Source organism: Pristiophorus japonicus, chromosome 5 (genome assembly GCF_044704955.1).
Source record: "Pristiophorus japonicus isolate sPriJap1 chromosome 5, sPriJap1.hap1, whole genome shotgun sequence".
Lineage (NCBI taxonomy): Eukaryota > Metazoa > Chordata > Chondrichthyes > Pristiophoridae > Pristiophorus > Pristiophorus japonicus.
In genome coordinates, this window is record NC_091981.1 from 108,817,106 (window position 1) to 108,838,774 (window position 21,669).

Sequence of the window (21,669 nt, forward strand, 5' to 3'; positions counted from 1 at the left end):
CCTTTGTCACCTGGGAGAGGATGCGGCTGACAAGCGGAGGGCGCATCTACTAACAAGCTGCGGGACAAAAACGTACGCGCTGATGAAGGACCTGCTCGCTCCCCACAAACCGGCCGACAAGTCTTTTGAAGAGCTCAGCCAGCTGATCAGAGAACACTTAAAACCAGCGAGCAGCATACACATGGCCCGGCACCGGTTCTACACACACCGACGTCGGGAAGGGCAAAACATCTTGGACTTCGTGGCAGACTTGCGGTGCTTGGCCAGCCTCTGTAAGTTCTCAGACACCTGCAAGGGGGAGATGTTAAGGGATTTTTTTCATTGAGGGCATTAGCCATGCCGGGATCTTCAGGAAGCTCATAGAGACCAAGGACTTAACTCTAGAAGGGGTAGCATTGATAGCTCAAACTTTCATAGCCGGGGCAGAAGAGACCAAGCTAATTTATGCGAGTAGTCCTGGGTCCAACGTGGCAACGGACCAAGGAATTAACGTGATAAACGCGGCTCAGGATCTCGCAGTCAGGCAAAGGCATTTTGAAACTGCAGCAGTCAGACAAAGGCATTTTGTAACTGCCCAAGCTGAAACTGACTCTAAGGTGGGCCCCCGACAGGGACAATGGAGAGGGGAGCGGCAATTCACGCCATCAAGGGGACCATTAACACCCACCATCAGAGTGTTTAGAAACAACCAAGGGAGCAAGCAGAGAGGAATACCTGCTAACAGTCCTTTTGTGAACAACGATCTCAGCCAATGCTGGAGATGCGGGGGCAGATATTATGCGAAAAGCTGCAAATTTCAGCAGTTCGTCTGTAGGAATTGTAATGCCAGAGGACATTTGGCTCGGGTTTGCAAACAGCTGGTAGCGAGGCTAATCTATGAAACAGAGGAATCAGGCGAGGGGCTTGCAGTGCAGGACAATGCCTGGGTAAAGCCATGGATGCTGAAGTTCAGCGGGTTCATGTGGCTGACGTCCACAGCTCATACACCAAAATGCCACCCATGATGATGAAAGTTTTATTGAATGGCATCCTGGTGCGCATGGAGCTGGATAGGGGAGCTAGCCAGTCCCTCATGAGTGCACAACAATTTGAGAAACTATAGCCACACAGAGCTCGCAGGCCAAAACTGGAACGAACTAATACGCAGGTACGGACGTAGCATTCCAGTGCTAGGCAGTGCAAATGTGGTGGTAACACACAATGGGTCACAGAACCGGCTGCCACTGTGGATTGTTCCGGGAAATGGCCCCTCGCTTTTGGGAAGGAGCTGGCTAGCTGAGATGAACTGGAAATGGGGCCATTTCATCTGTGGAGCGAAGCTCATGCTCACAGGTACTACAAAAATTCGGGTCACTGTTTCAACCCGGTGTCGGAACGTTCAAGGGCACAAAAGTAGTTATACGCATCACCCCGGACGCCAGACCAGTGCACCACAAAGCCAGAGCGGTGCCGTACGTGATGCGTGAGAAAATAGAGAGTGAACTGGACAGGCTGCTCAGAGAGGGCATAATTTTGCCCGTTGAATTCAGTGACTGGGCAAGTCCCATTGTTCCTGTCCTTAAAGCGGACGGCTCGGTTAGGATCAGCGGTGACTACAAAGCCACCATCAACCGGGTGTCCCTGCAGGACTAATACCCGCTCCCGAGGGCGGAGGACCTTTTTGCCACGTTGGCAGGTGGCAAGCTGTTCACTAAATTGGATCTCACTTCGGCCTACATGACTCAGGAACTGGCTGAAGAATCCAAGCTTCTGACCACCATCACGACGCGCAAGGGTTTATTCATCTACAACAGGTGTCCTTTTGGCATCCGTTTGGCGGCCGCCATCTTTCAGAGAAACATGGAAAGCTTGCTGAAATCCATTCCCGGCACAATCGTATTCCAGGACGACATCCTAGTAACGGGTCGAGACACCGAGGAACACCTCCACAACCTGGAGGAGATGTTACGCCGATGGGACCGGGTAGGCCTGCGGCTGAAGAAGCCAAGTGTGTGTTTTTGGCCCCAGAGGTTGAGTTTTTGGGCAGGAGGGTTGCCGCAGACGGGATCTGGCCTACCGAATCCAAAACGGAGGCAATCCGTCGTGCGCCCCGGCCCAGCAACACATCGGAGTTGCGAGTGTTCCTGGTACTTTTGAACTATTTCGGGAACTTCCTGCCGAACTTAAGCACATAGTTGGAGCTGTTACACATGCTCCTGTGTAAGGGTTGTGAATGGTTTTGGGGGGACTGTCAAGAACGGGCTTTCAACAGGGCGCAGAACCTGCTTTGTTCTAACAAACTGTTAATGTTGTATGACCCCTGTAAAAAACTAGTTTTAACATGCGATGCGTCGTCATACAGGGTTGGGTGTGTGTTGCAGCAGGGTAATGGAGACGGACAACTCCAACCGATGGCTTATGCCTCCAGGTCGCTCTCCCAGGCAGAGCATGGGTATGGCATGGTCGAAAAGGAAGCACTCGCTTGCGTTTATGGTGTGAAAAAAATGCACCAATACCTTTTCGGCAGACCGTTCGAGTTAGAAACGGACCACAAGCCGTTAACTTCTCTGTTGTCTGACAGCAAGGCGGTCAATGCAAATGCATACAGCGATGGGCTCTCACGCTGGCTGCGTATGACTACACCATACGGCACCGGCCAGGCACCGAAAACTACGCTGACGTGCTCAACAGGTTTCCCCTTGCCACCACCGAGGGGGCGGCGGAGCAAAGCGCTGAGATGGTCATGGCCGTTGAGGCTTTTGACACCGCAGGCTCCCCCATCACAGCCTGCCAGATCAAACTCTGGACCAACAGAGACCCCCTCCTATCCATGATAAAGAAATGTGTCCTGAAGGGGGATTGGACGCCCACGCACGGGGCGTGCCCCGAGGAGGTCAGACCGTTTCAGAGACGGATGGATGAGCTCTCCATCCAAGCCGACTGCCTGCTATGGGGCAGCTGAGTGGTCATGCCCCAGAAGGGGAGGGAAGCATTCATCAGGGAACTCCACAGCGAGCACCCTGGCATCGTGTTAATGAAGGCCATTGCCCGGTCACATGTATGGTGGCCGGGGATTGACTCAGACCTGGAACACTGGGTTCGCAGGTGCACGGCGTGTGCCCAGCTGGGCAACGCCCCCAGGGAGGCCCCGCTCAGCCCATGGCCCTGGCCCACCAAGCCTTGGTCACGCATTCACGTGGACTATGCAGGCCCGTTCATGGGAAAAATGTTCTTGATAATTGTCGATGCATACTCGAAATGGATCGAGTGCATCATATTAAACTCGTGCACGACATCCATCACCGTGGAGAGCCTGCGCACGGTTTTCGCGATCCACGGCTTACCGGACATGCTGGTCAGAGACAATGGCCTGTGTTTCACCAGCCATGAATTCCAGGAGCTTATGTCGGGTAATGACCTCAAACACGTCCGGACAGCGCCGTTCAAGCTGGCTTCCAATGGCCAGGCGGAACATGCAGTCCAAGTCATAAAGCAAGGCATGCTCCGCATCCAAGGACCCTCTCTGCAGTACCGCCTATCGCGCCTCCTGTTTACCTATAGGTCCCGGCCGCACTCGCTCACAGGCTCCTCATGAAACGTACGCTCAAAACGTGGCTGTCCCTCATCCACCCAACCCTGGCAGGCATTGTTGAGGGCAAGCGCCAGTCCCAAACCGAGTGCCACGATCGTAACTCAAGGGAGAGGTGTATAGAAATGGATGATCCGGTATTTGTACTTAACCATGCATTGGGACCCAAATGCCTGGAGGGCACCGTAATTGGTAAAGAGGGAAACAGGGTCATAGTGGTCAGACTCAATAATGGGCAGATATGCCGCAAACACTTGGACCAAGTAAAGAAAAGGTTCAGCATAGACATCGATGAACATGAAGAAGAGCATGAGATGTCAACCACACCACTGCCAGTGGACGAGCAACAAGGACAATCACCAGCATGCACAGTCTTTGCGGCCAGCCCAGACAGGCCGGAATCACCTCAGGTGACAGAAACGCATGCCAAGGCTCATCCACCAGAGCCTCAACTGCGGCACTCCACGAGAGAGCATCGACCACCTGATAGACTTAACCTTTGAGTCAAAAAGACATGAGGAGGGAGGTGGTGATGTCATGTATGTAACCAGCATACTACTGTAACCCTTATACAATTGTAACCCTCATGTAACCACTACATACTGTACATACTTACTAGAAATGCACACCTTGACCACAGGGGGTGCACTTGTGGGAGACACTCCTTACCTGGAGATTCAGGTATATAAGGGGAGGTCCCTTGCAGGGCCAGCACTCCTTGGTCCAGGTAATAAAGGTGAAGGTCACAGAGTGACTGTGTCTACAGTACGTGCCTCGTGTGATTATGTTTAAGAGTTAAGGACTCAACAGTCTCGGTACAAATGCAGGTGCGGGTGAGTTGGTTGGTTCTTCGCTGGGCTGCTGTGCAGCTGGTCTTGCTGGGCTGCTGGGCATGATGAGTTCAGCTTCGTGGTCAACCGTGATGTCAGTTGCCACTTGTGTGTGTGTCGGAGGGTCGAAGTTGGTGGTGTCCTCTTCAGGTTGCTCGTGGCTGTCTGTGAATCGCAGTTTGGTTTGGTCCAAATGCTTTCTGCAAGTTAATCCATTTGCAAGTTTAACCTGAAACACCCTACTCCCTTCTTTGGCTATGACAGTGCCAGCAAGCCATCTGGGACCATGTCCACAGTTGAGTACAAATACAGGGTCATTGACTTCAATATCGCGTGACAAATTTGCGCAATCATGGTACATGCTTTGTTGATGCCGCCTGCCCTCGAAGTGATCATGGAGATCAGGGTGGACGAGCGAGAGCCTTGTTTTGAGCATGCTTTTCATGAGCAGCTCAGCTGGGGGAACCCCGGTGAGCGAGTGGGGTCTAGTGCGATAGCTGAGCAGGACTTGGGACAGACGGGTCTGCAGAGAGCCTTCCGACAGGCATTTCAAGCTTTGCTTGATGGTTTGGACTGCCCGTTCTGCCTGGCCGTTGGGTGTGGGCTTGAACGGGGCAGATGTGACGTGCTTGATCCCATTGCGGGTCATGAATTCCTTGAATTCAGCGCTGGTGAAGCACGGCCCATTGTCGCTGACAAGGACATCAGGCAGGCCGTGCGTGGCAAGCATGGCTCGTAGGTTTTTGATGGTGGCAGTGGACGTGCTTACAGACATTATTACACACTCAATCCAGTTTGAATAAGCATCCACAACAACCAAGAACATTTTGCTTAGAAACAGATCAGCGAAGTCAACGTGGATCCTAGACCACGGTTTGAAGGGCCATGACCACAAACTTAGCGGTGCCTCCCTGGGTGCATTGTTCAGTTGAGGACAAGTGTTGCATTAGCGCACGCAAGACTCCAAATCTGAGTCGATGCTGGGCCACCACACATGGGATCTGGCTATAGCTTTCATCATTACTATGCCTGGGTGAGTACTCTGTCGTTCGCATATGAACGTTTCCCTGCCTTTCTTGGGCAAAACCATGTGTTACCCCACAAAAGACAGTTCGCCTGTATGGACATTTCGTCTTTACGCCGCTGGAACGGCTTGATCTCTTCATGCATCTCCACTGGGATGCTGGACCAGCTCCCATGGAGGACTCAGTTTTTTGCAAGGGATAGTAAAGGATCCTGGCTGGTCCAGGTCCTGATCTGGCGATCCGTAATGGGTAACTTTTCGTTTTCAAATGCATCCATCACCAAGAGCAAGTCTGCAGGCTGTGCCATTTCCACCCCGGTGTGGGCAATGGTAGCTGACTGAGGGTGTCAGTGCAGTTCTCTGTGCCTGGCCTGTGGCGAATTAGAGAGTTATATGCAGACAGAGTGAGTGCCCATCTTTGGATGCGAGCAGAGACATTGGTATTAATACATTTGCTCTCTGAAAATAGCGATATGAGCGGCTTATGGTCAGTTTCTAACTCTAACTTAAGCCCAAGCAGATACTGATGCATTTTTTTTACCCCATAAACGTATGGCAGAGCTTCTTTTTCAATCATGCTGTCGGCCCTTTCGGCCTTGGACAAGCTCCTGGACACATGAGCGACCGGTTGCAATGTCCCCGATTCGTTTGCTTGTTGTAACACACACCCGACCCCGTACAAAGATGCATCGCAAGCTAGCACTAAACGTTTACAAGGATCATACAGGACAAGCAGTTTGTTGGAACATAACAGATTTCAGGCTTTCTCAAAAGCTGTCTCTTGTGATTTCCCCCATACCCAGTCATCTCCCTTGCGGAGCAACACGTGAAGAGTTTCCAGCAAGGTGCTTAACCTGGGTAGAAAATTACAAAAATAATTGAGGAGTCCCAGGAATGACCGCAGCTCTGTCACATTCTGTGGTCTTGGCGCATTCTTGATGGCTTCAGTCTTGGCGTTGGTGGGTCTGATACCATCTGCCGTGATTCTTCTCCCTAAGAACTCGATCTCTGGTGCCAGGAAAACACACTTCGAGTTTTTCAACCTGAGTCCCACACGATGTAGCTGACTTAGAACCTCTTCCAGGTTCTGCAAGTGTTCGATGGTGTCCCGACCTGTGACCAGTATATCGTCCTGGAAAACCACTGTGCGCGGAATCGACTTTAGTAGACACTCCATGTTCCTTTGAAAAATAGCCGCGGCCGATCGAATCCCAAACGGGCATCTATTGTAGATGAACAGACCTTTGTGCATGTTGATGCAGGTGAGGCCTTTTGAAGATTCCATCAACTCCTGCGTCATGTAGGCCGAGGTCAGGTCTAGCTTGGTGAACATCTTTCTTCCTGCCAGCGTCGCAAATAGGTCGTCTGCCTTGGGTAGTAGGTACTAGTCCTGCAGCGAAAAACGGTTAATCGTTACTTTATAGTCCCCGCAAATTCTGACTGTGCCATCGCCCTTGAGAACCGGAACAATCGGACTGGCCCACACGTTGAACTCCACCGGGGTAATGATGCCCTCTCATTGCAGCCTGTCTAGCTCGATCTCCACTTTCTCTCGCATCATGTATGGCACCGCCCGTGCCTTGTGGTGGATGGGTCGTGTACCGGGAATCAAGTGGATCTGCACCTTCGCCCCCGAGAAACTTCCGATGCCTGGCTCAAACAACGACGGAAACTTGCTCAAAACCTGGGCACATGAGGCTTCGTCGACGGACGAAAGCGCTCGGATATCGTCCCAGTTCCAGCGGATTTTTCCCAGCCAGCTTCTGCTGAACAGTGTGGGGCCATCTCCTGGTACTATCCATAGTGGTAGTTCGTGCACTGTTCCATCATAGGAGACTTTTACTGCTGCACTGCCAATTACAGGGATCAGCTCTTTAGTGTAAGTTCTCAGCTTGGTGTGAATGGGGCTCAGCTTGGGTTGTGTGCTTTGTTGCACCACAGCCTGTCGAAGGCCTTTTTGTTCATGATGGACTGACTTGCACCAGTGTCCAATTCCATGAATACTGTACTTCTGTTCAGTTCAACTTTTAACATGATCGGTGGACATTTCGTGGTGAAGGTGTGTATCCCGTACACTTCTGCCTCCTTGGTTTGAGTCTCTAGTTCAGTTTGATCCACCATGGATCGGTTTTCCTCTACAACGTGGTGGTTTGCAGGGTTTGCAGCTCGCCTGCACGTTCGCTGGAGGTGTCCCATTGTTCCACAGCCTTTGCATGCATAGTGTTTGAAGCGGCATTGATGGGCTCGATGATCACCTCCGCAGCATCAACAAGGTGTTAACTGCCTCGCATAACGCTTGATGGCGGACTCTGAGTCATCTGAAGTCGTGCAGCTGCAAGCGTGTACATTCTGCCATATGCATTCCTGCCTGAAAATGATGTTACTTTGCGTACAGTACTTGCCGAAACATCTTTATGCTGCAAAATTGGTTTGGTGTTATCGCTGGTGGACATAAATGCCTGGGCTATCGTTATGGATTTGCTCAGGTTCGGTGTTTCAACAGTCAATAGTTTGCAAAGGATAACCTCATGGCCAATGCCAAGCACAAAGAAGTCTCTTAGCATTTGCTCCAGGAATTCTTCAAATTCGCAATGTTCTGCATGGCCCCTTAGTTTGGCGATGTAGCTCGCCACTTCCTGGCCTTCAGACCGTTGGCATGTGTAAAATCGATACCTTGCATTCAGAACACTCTCCTTTGGATTTAGGTGCTCCCGGACCAGCGTACACAGTTCTTCATATGATTTGGTTGTTGGTTTCACCGGAGCAAGAAGATTCTTCATGAGGCCATAGGTTGTTGCCCCGCAGACGGTGAGGAGGATCGCCCTACGTTTGGAGGCGTTCACACTTCCTTCCAGCTCGTTGGCCACGAAGTATTGCTTCAGTTGGTCCACGAAGGCCTCCCAATCGTCCCCTTCTGAGAATTTCTCCAGGATACCAACAGTTCTTTGCATTTTCGCGTGATGGTTATCTCGTCGCCAGTTGTTACATCCATAATAATGTGATTGATGACTGTAGACATGAGTAAGTGTGACCTTCGTCTCTTTATTATGACTCCAGGGTATTGGTACAGCATGGGAGGCCTGCTTATATACAGTGTTCCCAAGGGATGCTGGGATCCCTTGGGACTACAACAGATAGATACACCCTCTGGTGGCGGAAGAACGCTGGTTAAATAGGGTTGCATACATAACAGTTTCCACTTAAGTTTTTCAATATTATCACCCACATCTGAAGACGCCCACCGGGACCAAAGCGCCCATGTGCAACACTGAGAACAACCGTCAGGGCATAAGATTGGGCTCAACCACCAACATCCAGATTGCCAAGAGAACCACCCTGTAAAAGCTGCTTAAACAGGGCGGTAGGTGAGTACCCTGCAAAGAAAGGTAAGTTAAAAGTTATTTATTTATTTATTTTTTAATTTTAAAATGACAATTATGTATAAAACTGTCCTGGGAATGCTTTGCACATTTTTTTTTTATATTGAAAATTTTTAAAAAAACTTTCTCCCCCCTCCCTCAGCCCAACCGCAGCCTCGAACTAAATTTTAGTACTTACCGTCCATTCCGGTAATGACCTGCCATGTTACTAACTTTCCATTTAACCGCCGAGAAAACCACTGACAATGAGTGTGCAACACCCATTTTTTTGCTGGGCAATTAGTTTTAATTACTTTAAACATAAAAATGGAAATTCTCGCCAGCGTTACTCACTGAACGTTAGTGGTTCTTCTCAGCGGGCAACCGGGGGTTGAGGGCCTTTAGGGAAAGTCTAGCCCAATGTTGTTCAAATATGAAAGCATGTTCACAGACAGTTATGACACGCATATCCGCATCAAGTCCAACGCAAAGCCTGTCTATTGTAAGACAAGGATGGTCCCCTATGCATTGAAAAGTCAGGTGGAGTAAGAGAGCTAGTGAAGATCAGAGAGAATGGAGTGCTCATGAAAACTGAGAAAAGTGAAAGGACTAACCCAATTGTGGTAGTGCCCAAAGCAGATAAAACTGTACGCTTGTGTGGAGACTACAAAGTTACTATCATCCAAACAGTTGACGATGAGCAGTACCCGATAACTACATCACAAGATTTGTGTGCAGTGCTCTCTGGGTCAAAGTTTTTCTCCAAGCTTGACCTGTCGCATGCTATGCTCAGCTGAATGTTGACAAAGCGAGTCAACAGTATCTCACCATCAGCACACACAAGGGACTGTACTCATACACCAAGCTGCCGTATGGTGTTCAGTCCCCTACCAAAGTCTTCCAGGCTATGATGGATAAGATTTTGCAAGCAGGTCCTAATTGCTTATACAATCAAGATGATGTGCTGATCGCAGCAAGCAGTGAGAAAGAAAATCTACAAGTGTGAGATATAATGCTTCAAAGGTTGAATGCCCACAATGTCAATTGAAAAGGAGCAAAGGTGAATTCAAGCCTGAGTACTTTGGTCTGAAAGTTGATGCAAATGGCTTACAACCAATGAAGGAAAAGGTTGATGCTGTCATCAATGCTCTAAAGCCACAGAACGTGTCTGAATTAAAATCTTCCTTGGAATGGTCCAGTACTGCACACGTTTCTTATCCGAGTTAGCGACCATTGCACGAGCTCCCCAAGAAGGATGTCCAGTGGAATTGACGAAAGCGCAACAGGAAGCTTACGACGCTTGTAAGAGAAGTCTCTCCAGTGATGCTCTATGGCACAGAGCATGAGCTTAAGTTACGTGCAAATTGAAAAGGAAGCACTCGCCATAGTGTTTGGAATCAAGAAATGCCAACAGTTCCTGATCGGCAGAAAGTTTACTCTGATAACCGATCACAAACCGCTCCCAGCAATATTGGGGCCCAAATCTGCCATCCCTGCAATGGCCACATCAAGAATGCAACGTTGGGCAGTGTTGTTATCACAATATCACTGTAGGATTGAATATCGTACTTCAAAGCAAAACGCAATCATAGATGCCCTGTCCAGATTGCCACATGAGGACTCATGTGTTGGGAGTGAAGGTGCTTGTTTCATGCCAGGTGCAATTGATAAAGACTTTCCCGTGAATGCAACTGAGATTGCCGATGAGACTCAAAAAGTATACTGAAAAGAGTATATGAAAACACGTTGAATGTATGGATACAGAATTGAAATCATTCCATAACCTTTGTACTGAATTGTCTTGTGACCAAGGTTGCATCAAGTGGAGAAAGAGAATGGTGCTACCTATTTCTTTGAAAGATAGGGGCCGATTTTCATCAAGGCCTCCGCCTGCCCAAGTGCTGCCCAAAGTGCTGCCGACGGTTGGCAAGGTACTGGGCAGTATATTCAGCGGGATGTTCATCACCAAGGTCCCTCGAAGGTTGGCGGACGGCAAATGGATGACTTACGCCACCAATCTGGGTGGCAGCGGGCGGGAGGTCTCATTCTCGGAGGCAGAGGTACTTGCCGCCCAAGATGGAGTCGACCCCAAGGAGGGTCGAAGACCTGGGAAAAAAATTCAGTAGTAGAAAATTAAAAAACTATCGGAAGACCTCCAGGGAACCCCGTGCAGGTAAGTCGCTGTGGAAATGTTTTTTTTAAATGTTCACTTACCTTTTTTTCAGGTTCTTCATACTCACCGTTGGGGACAGACCAGTCTCCTCGCAGTGGTCTACCCCCGGTGACTCTCTCCTCCCACCCGCTCCAGACCACCTCCAAAGTGGCACTCGGCGGATCAAGAAGAGCCATGCCGCCGGCTGTGGGCAGCAGTCGGCGGCAGCGGGTGGTGAGGTGATGAATTTCGGCCCCATAGAATACTGGACGAACTTCATACTGAACATCCAGGGATTGTCAGTATGAAATCAATTGCAAGAAACTTTGTTTACTGGCCTGAATTGGACAGTGATCTTGAATCACTTGTCAGCAAATTCAGCATTTGCCAAAATTGCAGAAACAAACCACCCAAAATTCCATGGCAACCCTGATCATGGCCAAGTTTTCAGAGAGTACATGTCGACTTCTGTGAGAAAGCAAATGACTGGCCCTGAAGTTCCGATGTCCTGGGTCCGTACGAAGTTTCTACGGACCCGGGAAGGCATTGGAAAAGCGCTAAAAACCGGCTTTTCCGATCTGTCAAGTTTCTGGCTTGACAGATCTCGCGCATATCGGGAACGAGGACACTTGTGCATATCTTGCCCAGCAAATGTCCTCAAAAATCTTGCGCCTGAAAAAGCAGGCGTATAGCCTACTTTTACAGGCGCAAGTGTTTAAAAATACACAAAGGCATTTTAAAATAAAGTTATAAAAACACATTTTATTGTTAAAAACCCTACCCACTGCAGTAAGTTTATTTCAAGGCCTCTTATAAAAAAATATATTTTCCTGACTTTTTTTAAAGAACTTTAATTTAAATGATTCTTAAATATGTAGTGTATTTTTCTATTTTTTATTAGTGTTTTGTGTGTTTTCGGGGGTTCTCATTCATAATAATGGGAACTCCAACTTACGGAGTCAATATTATGAATGAGAAAATACTGTACCTTGATTGGCTGCCCAGAGCCATGTGACTACAGCTCCAGTCCTGCGCACGTCCTGACGTGCACGCGCTCCGATGCATGGGAGTGAAGGCCTCAGGTTCGGAAGTTCGAACAGGCGCAGCAGGAACAAGTAGGTGCGCATCTTTTTTAACTTTTTCAGTCGATTGCCCATGGGAAGACCTCGATCGGAATTTCAGGCCCATTCATATTTCCTGGTACTTGTAGATCATCACTCAAAGTGGATTGAAGTGATGCACTTGGGTTCAAATACTACAAGTTAAATAATGCCATTTACATAGGTATGAGGGACGAGTTGGCTAAGGTAGATTGGAAAAATAGATTAAAAGGTTGGTGGTAGATAAGCTAGCATTTAAAGAAATATTCTCCTTGTGTGCCATAAGGGCGCAGTTGTCAGCAAAGAGTGCCTCTAGGATGAGTCGTTTCCGTACTTTGGTCTTTGCAGCAAGGCAGCGGAGGTTGAACAGTGAACCATCTAATCGATATTTCAGGTAGACCCCAAACTCCAAGTCTTTTATGGCATAGTTCAAGACACAGGTAAAGAATAGGTTGAACAGAACTGGAACGAGTACACAACCTTGTTTCACTCCATTTGAGATGGCAAATGGGGTCGTGGTTGTGCCGTCTGAGAGCACTTTACCTGTCATGTCATGAAACAGCTCGATGATGTGGACAAACTTCCTTGGGCACCCAAGTTTCGTCATTATTGACCACAGCGCTGCTCTGTTGGCAGTATCAAAAGCCTTGGTGAGGTCAATAAATACAGCGTACAGGTCCATGTTCTGCTCAATGCACTTCTCCTGCACTTGTCTGAGTGCAAAGATTATGTCCGCTGTGCTCCGACCAGGTCGAAAGCCACATTGTGTTTCTGGAAGATTTACTTCTGAGACACTAGCTATGAGTTGGTTCAATACTATGCGGGCGATAATCTTCCCAGCAATGGACAGAAGCGATATTCCCCTGTAGTTGCCACAGTCTGCTTTGTTGTCCTTGTTCTTGTAGAGGGAAACTATCATAGCGTCATGGAAGTCCTGTGGCATGTCTTCATCTTCCCAGATGCTAGTTATTATGTCATGAAAGGCCTCGAGAGTTGCTGGGCCTATTGCCTTGTAGATTTCGGCAGGGATTCCATCCTTTCCTGGAGCCTTTCCAGTACTCATCTGGTTGATGGCTTTTTTTACTTCGTCCATGCTAGGAGGAAGATCAAGATCCTACTGTCAACTAAACTGTTGGTGTATAGAGCAGTCGTTCTCTCATCTCTCCTTTATGGATGTGAGACCTGGACACCCTACAGGCGTCACATCAAAGTTGGAAGCTTTCCATATGTGCAGTCTCAGATCTATACCCCACATATGCTGGCAAGACCGGGTGTCAAACTTTGAGGTTCTGGAGAGAGCACAATCAACTAGCATTGAGGTGATGATCATGCGAGCCCAGTTCCGGTGGGCTGGACATGTCATCCACATGGATGAGTCAAGGATCACTCGTCAGCTTCTTCACGGCGAGCTCTGTGAAGGCCGAAGACACCAGGGCGCCCCTGCAAGCACTACAAAAATTGCATCAAGGCTAACCTCCAGTACTGTGGCATCCGACCAAAGGACCTCGGGAATACAGCAGCTAATAAAATCCAGTGGCGAACCCTCACGAGGACTGCCTGCCAGACCTTCGAAGAAAGCCGATGTCAACGCCTGCGGGACACTAGAGATAGACGACATCAGGTGGCAGTACTGTCAGCATCAGGAACATTGAACTTCCCTTGTCCGACGTGCAAGAGACTATGTGCATCCAAAATTGGCCTATACAGCCACTTGAAGACACATGCCATTGATGATTAGCACATCGACGTCTTTGTTGGATACAACAGACTACCAATAAAGAAATATTTCATAATTCTCAACAAATACACATTCCATTGAGAAACAAAATCTCCATGGGAAAAGTGATCCATCTGTGGCTGACTAAAGAATTTAAGGATAGCACTAGATTGAAAGAAGAAGCTTACAATGTTGCAAAGAATAGTGGGAATCCTGAGGATTGGGAGAGTTTCAGAAACCAGCAAAGGATGGCCAAAAAATTGATAAAAAGGGAAAAAAATAGAATATGAGAGAAAACTAGCAAGAAATTTAAAAACAGATTGTTAGAACTTCTATGTAAAAAGGAAGAGAATAGCAAAAGTAAATGTTGGTCCCTTAGAGGCTGAGACAGGAGAAATTATTATGGGGAATAAGGAAATGACAGAAACATTAAATATTTTATATCTGTCTTCGCCGTAGAAAACACGAAAAGTACCAAAAATGTTCGGAAACCAAGGGTCTAATGAGGGTAAGGAACTTAACGTAATTAATGGGGGAAAAATTGAAGTTGGAGGATTCCTGCAGCCGGATGCCTCCGACTGAAATTTTTTTAACGAAAATACTTGGTGGTCCCAGAGGAACGTAGGATTGCGCTCCATGGCCTAGTTTTGCAGTCCACGTAAGGGAACATATCTTCCAGGATCGTATACGTATCCTGGGATCACGTGGGCCTGGACCACCAATCACAATGTAGTATTCACATTCATAGTAATGGGAACTCCGAGCTCTCATTACTATCAATGAGAATACCCCTAAATCAAATAAAACACAAACATAAATTTGAAAAACACTTCACTTTTTAAAAATTAATAGAAATTGCATTAAATTAAATGTTTTAGAGAAAAATATATTTTTTGAATTTAAAAAATTGTTGTAATAGTGTTGAAAATAAACTTACTTTCATAGACATGGTTTTTAATATTAAAACAAGTAGTAACATTTAACTTTTCTATGTTTTAAAACTCTTACGCTGGTAAAAGTAGGCCATACACCTGCTTTTACCAGGCGTAAGAGTTTGAAGAACACTTGCTGGGCAAGAGTTGGGCAAATAGCCCAAATCTCCTTCCACAAATGTCATTCTCCCGGGGATGCATGTGACACCGGTTCTTGGCGCATGCGCATCGCACGCTGAGAACTGGCATTTGCGAGTCCTCTTCGGGTGTGTGCACACATCGTACGCACCTGGAGAGGCCACAATTTTCATGCCAATGTAAGTAGAGAAAAAGTACTAGAGAAACTAATTGGACTAAAAGCCAACAAATCCCCTGGACCTGACGGCCTATATACTATGATTCTAAAAGAGGTGGCTGCAGAGATAGTGGATGCATTGGTTTTGATCTTCCAAAATTCCCTAGATTCTTGAATGGTCCCAGAGGATTGAAAGGTTGCAAATGTAACACCGCTATTCAAGAAAGGAGGGAGAGATGGAAAAGGGAACTACAGGCCTGTTAGCCTGACATCAGTCGTCAGGAAAATTCTGTGATCCATAGTTAAGGAAGTGGTATCAGGGCACTTATAAAATTATAATATGATTAGGCAGAGTCAACATAGTTTTATGAAAGGGAAATCGTGTTTGACAAATTTATTAGTGCTGTTTGAGGATGTAGATAAAGGAGAACCAGTGGATGTAGTTTATTTGGATTTCCAAAAGCCATTTGATAAGGTGCCACTTAAAAGGTTATTACACAAGATAAGGGGTCATGGGGGTAATGTATTAACATGGATAGAGGATTGGTTAACGGACAGCAAACAGAGAGTAGGGATAAACGGGTCTTTTTCAGGTTGACGGGCTGTAACTAGTGGGGTGCTGCAAGGATCAGTGCTGGGGCCCTCAGCTATTTACAATCTATATTAATGACCTAGATGAAGGGACCGAGCTTAATGTATCCAAGTTTGCTGACGATACAAAGCTAGGTGGGACAGTAAGCTGTGAGGAGAACACAAAGTGCCTCCAAAGGGATATAGATAGACTAAGTGAGTGGGCAGTAAGATGAAGTATAGTGTAAAGTTATTCACTTTGGTAGGAAGAAATTTGGTAGAAAACAGAATATTTTTTAAACGGTGAGAAACTTTTAAATATTGGTGTTCAGAGGGATTTGGGTGTCCTCGTGCAAGAAACACAGAAAGTAGCATGCAGGTACAGCAAGCAATGAGGAAGGCAAATGACATGTTGGCCTTTATTGCAAGGGGGTTGGAGTACAAGAGTAAGGAAGTCTTGATACAATTGTACAGGGCCTTGGTGAGTGCACAGTTTTGGATTCCTTATCTAAGGAAGGATATACTTGCCTTGGAGATGGTGCAATGGAGGTTCACTGGATTGATTCCTGGGATGATAGGGCTGTCCTATGATAAGAGATTGCCTATACTTTCTGGAATTTAGAAGAATTAGAGGTGATCTAATTGAAACATACAAGATTTTGAAGGGGATTGACAGTGTAGATGCTGAGAGGTTGGAGTCGAGTGGTATGTCTAGAATTAGGGGGCATAGTCTCAGGATAAGGGGTAGGCCATTTAAGACTGAGATGAGGAGGAATTTCTTCACTCAGAAGGTAGTGAATCTTTGGAATTCTCTGCCCCAGAGGGCTGTGGATGCCGAGTCTTTGAGTATATTCAAAGCTGAGACAGATATAGTTTTGATCTCTAGAGGAATCAAGGGATATGGAGATCAGACGGGAAAGTGGAGTTAAGGTCGATGATCAGCCATGATCTTATTGAATGGCAGAGCAGGCTTGAGGGGCTGTATGGCCTTCTCCTGCTCCTATTTCTTATATCGTTATGTTCTTCACTGAATGTACCAAAGATGAGTTGAGGTCTATCTTTGCATGTCATGGCTTGCCTGAAGAGCTTGTTTCTGAAAATGGCCCTCAATTCCGTTTTGTTCTATTCCAAGAATTCATAAGAACATAAGAACATAAGAATTAGGAACAGGAGTAGGCCATCTAGCCGCTCGAGCCTGCTCCACCATTCAACAAGATCATGGCTGATCTGACCGTGGACTCAGCTCCACTTACCCGCCCGCTCCCCATAACCCTTAATTCCCTATCTGTGATTTGAATACATTCAATGAGCTAGCCTCAACTGCTTTCTTGGGCAGAGAATTCCACAGATTCACAACCCTCTGGGAGAAGAAATTCCTTCTCAACTCGGTTTTAAATTGTCTCCCCTGTATTTTGAGGCTGTGCCCCCTAGTTCTAGTCTCCCCGACCAGTGGAAACAACCTCTCTGCCTCTATCTTGTCTATCCCTTTCATTATTTTAAATGTTTCTATAAGATCACCCCTCATCCTTCTGAACTCCTATGAGTAAAGACCCAGTCTACTCAATCTATCATCATAAGGTAACTCCCTCATCTCCGGAATCAGCCTAGTGAATCGTCTCTGTACCCCCTCCAAAGCTAGTATATCCTTCCTTAAGTAAGATGACCAAAACTGCACGCAGTATTCCAGGTGCGGCCTCACCAATACCCTGTACAGTTGCAGCAGGACCTCCCTGCTTTTGTACTCCATCCCTCTCGCAATGAAGGCCAACATTCCATTCGCCTTCCTGATTACCCGCTGCACCTGCAAACTAACTTTTTAGGATTCATGCACAAGCACCCCCAGGTCCCTTTGCACCGCAGCATGTTGTAATTTCTCCCCATTCAAATAATATTCTCTTTTACTGTTTTTTGTTCCAAGGTGGATGACTTCACATTTTCCGACATTGTATTCCATCTGCCAAACCTTAGCCCATTTGCTTAACCTATCTAAATCTCTTTTCAGCCTCTCTGTGTCCTCTACACAACCCGCTTTCCCATTAAGCTTTGTGTCATCTGCAAATTTTGTTACACTACACTCTGTCCCCTCTTCCAGGTCATCTATGTATATTGTAAACAGTTGTGGCCCCAGCACCGATCCCTGTGGCACACCACTAACTACCGATTTCCAACCTGAAAAGGACCATTTTTCCCGACTCTCTGCTTTCTGTTAGTTAGCCAATTCTCTATCCATGCTAATACATTTCCTCTGACTCCGCATACCTTTATCTTCTGCAGTAACCTTTTGTGTGGCACCTTACCGAATGCCTTTTGAAAATCCAAATATACCACATCCATCGGTACACCTCTATCCACCATGCTCGTTATATCCTCAAAGAATTCCAGTAAATTAGTTAAACATGATTTCCCCTTCATGAATCCATGTTGCGTCTGCTTGATTGCACTATTCCTATCTAGATGTCCCGCTATTTCTTCCTTAATGATAGCTTCAAGCATTTTCCCCATTACAGATGTTAAACTAACCGGCCTATAGTTACCTGCCTTTTGTCTGTCCTCTTTTTTTAAACAGGCATTACATTAGCTGCTTTCCAATCCGATGGTACCTCCCCAGAGTTCAGAGATATGGTGAGCAAGGAGGATCTGATGAGATGTTCACGGACAGCCTGTCTAGAAGGTGGATTGACTATCTGCCTCGTCCTCATCCTCTTCATTCTTCTCCTCCTACTCTCCCTCGTTCTCCTCCTGAGATGGTCCCGCAATTTCTGGTGGCAAGGGCTGCGCCCTCATGATGACCAAGTTGTGAAGCATGCAGCAGACCACCACGAAATGGGACATCCGCTCAAACATGTACTGGAGGGCTCCTCCCGAGAGGTTAAGGCAGCGGAACCGTTGCTTCAGTAGCCTGATGATCTGCTCGATGATGTTCCTGGTGGAAGCATTATATGATTGCTGGGCAGCAGTTGTGGGATTGAGGAGGGGAGTCATCAGCCAGGTGCAGAGTGGATAGCCCTTGTCTCCGAGCAGCCACCCTCGGGTTTGATGTGGTGGCTGGAAGATTGCTGGCTCACCGGACTGATGCAGGATGAAGGCATCCTGACTGCTGCCAAGAGAGCGGGCATTAACCATCAGGATGCATCATTAAGTGAGTGGTAATGTGGGTGCAGTCAATGGCATCCTGCACTATGGGGAAGCACACTATCCTGGCAAAGCTACATGTGTGCTCGTCCTGCTTTTATCTGCTGAGAGGGAAGATAATATAGTCCCTTCTCCTGGAATAGAGAACCTCTATGACTTCCCGGATGCAGTGATGGACGGAGAACTGTGAGATGTTAACTATGTCTCCTGATGACTGGAAGGATCCACTGGCAAAGAAATTGAGGGCCATGGTGACCTTGAGGGCCACTGGGAGAGCCGTGATTGCCCTGCTCCAAGGCTGCAGGTCTTGTTGCAGGAGGTGGCAGAATTCTGTGACCACCTCCTTGGTGAAGCGGAGTTTCTTAATACACAGCTCCTCGCTTAAGTAGGGGTAAGACAAGTGCTCTCGGAAAGCACTAGCTGGGTAAGGCCTCCTGTTGCGAGCCCCGCGGCCCTCATTCTCCTCCCACTTCTCGTCTGGTTCGCTGCCTCCGCTCGCTCTCCCGAAGATACTTGAGCGAAGGGACTGCAAGTCGAGGCCCTATGACTGTGAACAAGAGTTGTGAGCCGAAGCCTTTAAATAAGAATAAAGGCGTTCCCCACTTATAACAACACCCCCTGTTACCTTAGTACCTTGAAAGAAGTTTATAAAGCTGCTGAAGTTGCAGAAAGTTGCACAGAGCCAGTCAAACTGAACAATCATGTTAGGTAGTTGCTGATGTAGTTCCTTTACATACCGCTGCTAGAGCCTCCTTCCTGCTTGTCAATGTTTACTCAGCTCATAGCACTTGAAGCATGTCGGTAAGTGAAATGGCGAAGTGGAAACTCGCAGATCGGGTATCAAGTGAGCTTTGCACACTCACTGACGTCATGATCTGCATCATCTACATGATTTTAGCGATCGCTAATTTTTATTTTACTGTTAATACCAGACAGATGCAAATATCTTCACAGGGCATCAAAATCTTCTCCAAATAGTAATTGCAACTACTGCAAAAAGTGGCAGTCATCACATTATTGTAAAATGGTACATCTTAACTGTTTCCTTAAGCAGAACTGTTTAATGTTGATATAAAGCCCATTTACTGGTGATAAAAAAACACGTTAAATTAATTTGAGATCAACTCAAATTTGGTGGCTTTGACACTTGGGTAACACTAAAGGCGAAGTCCAATCCTTTTTAAAAAAAAAACATGGTGCACAAGTTAAAGGGGTACCAGTCCACGTTGTGGGACAGTGTGGGGAAGTTCACTCACCAACCTCCGGTCAGCTTCTCAAATACTTGAATTTCCACAGCTTACAAATTCCAGACCCAGAGCACTCAAACACCCAACACTGTTCTTTGATAGCCCACTTTAATATTATATCCAAAAATATGGATTAAACCGTCCTCCTTTTACAGCAACTACCACAAATGTAACTGATTTCCTCATGGCTTAAATGACACAAAATACCTATTGCAGATGTCTGACAATTTATAGTTTACTCAGTAATATCAATCGGAGACAAACAAAAATATTAAAGTCTTCATGCCCTTAATGGGAGAGTGGCTGGGACCAGGGAAAGGAAAGGCGGAGGTTTGAGTGAAGCCGAAATCAAACACCTGTTACTTTTAAATAGTGCAAATTCAAGGTTAAAAGAGAGTCAAGATTCAGATCATATTGTTCATCCCAAACTGTGAACTAATCTTACCTGGGGGCCTGTAGGTCCAGGAGGACCAATTATACCTGATTCTTTAAATGAAGATTCAGTTGTCTTTACTTCCAAAGGTAAATTCTTCAAATTTACTTCTTCTTGCTAAGAAACAAAAACATTACAGAAAAAATGTCATGTTGACTCAGTATTTTAATTTGCGATCAGTTCATTGATCAATCATGTGCCATGCATTGCAATAACTATTTCTAAACATCATAGCAGACTCTCAAAAGAACACCCCAAGGGAGATTTCCCTGTTATCAAGGGAAATCAGGGATAGCATTAAAGCCAAGGAAGTGGCATACAAATTGGCCAGAAATAGCAGCGAACCCGGGGACTGGGAGAAATTTAGAACTCAGCAGAGGAGGACAAAGGGTTTGATTAGGGCAGGGAAAATGGAGTACGAGAAGAAGCTTGCAGGGAACATTAAGACGGATTGCAAAAGTTTCTATAGATATGTAAAGAGAAAAAGGTTAGTAAAGACAAACGTAGGTCCCCTGCAGTCAGAATCAGGGGAAGTCATAACGGGGAACAAAGAAATGGCGGACCAATTGAACAAGTACTTTGGTTCGGTATTCACTGAGGAGGACACAAACAACCTTCCGGATATAACAGGGGTCGGAGGGTCTAGTAAGGAGGAGGAACTGAGGGAAATCCTTATTAGTCGGGAAATTGTGTTGGGGAAATTGATGGGATTGAAGGCCGATAAATCCCCAGGGCCTGATGGACTGCATCCCAGAGTACTTAAGGAGGTGGCCTTGGAAATAGTGGATGCATTGACAGTCATTTTCCAACATTCCATTGACTCTGGATCAGTTCCTATGGAGTGGAGGCAGCCAATGTAACCCCACTTTTTAAAAAAGGAGGGAGAGAGAAAACAGGGAATTATAGACCGGTCAGCCTGACATCGGTAGTGGGTAAAATGATGGAATCAATTATTAAGGATGTCATAGCAGTGCATTTGGAAAGAGGTAATATGATAGGTCCAAGTCAGCATGGATTTGTGAAAGGGAAATCATGCTTGACAAATCTTCTGGAATTTTTTGAGGATGTTTCCAGTAGAGTGGACAAGGGAGAACCAGTTGATGTGGTATATTTGGACTTTCAGAAGGCTTTCGACAAGGTCCCACACAAGAGATTAATGTGCAAAGTTAAAGCACATGGAATTGGGGGTAGTGTGCTGACATGGATTGAGAACTGGTTGTCAGACAGGAAGCAAAGAGTAGGAGTAAATGGGGACTTTTCAGAATGGCAGGCAGTGACTAGTGGGGTACCGCAAGGTTCTGTGCTGGGGC

At 46.8% G+C, this 21,669-nt stretch overlaps 1 protein-coding gene across 6 annotated transcripts in view; it reads right to left on the bottom strand.

Moving 5' to 3' along the window:
* colq (collagen-like tail subunit (single strand of homotrimer) of asymmetric acetylcholinesterase) overlaps nt 1-21,669 on the bottom strand; it is a 247,710-nt gene that overhangs the window by 93,766 nt on the left and 132,275 nt on the right. For all 6 annotated transcript variants that reach the window (XM_070880848.1, XM_070880844.1, XM_070880849.1 and 3 more), the window contains one exon: nt 20,372-20,476. In XM_070880848.1, coding sequence (XP_070736949.1) covers nt 20,372-20,476 — 105 coding nt within the window. The remainder of the gene's footprint in view (nt 1-20,371; nt 20,477-21,669) is intronic.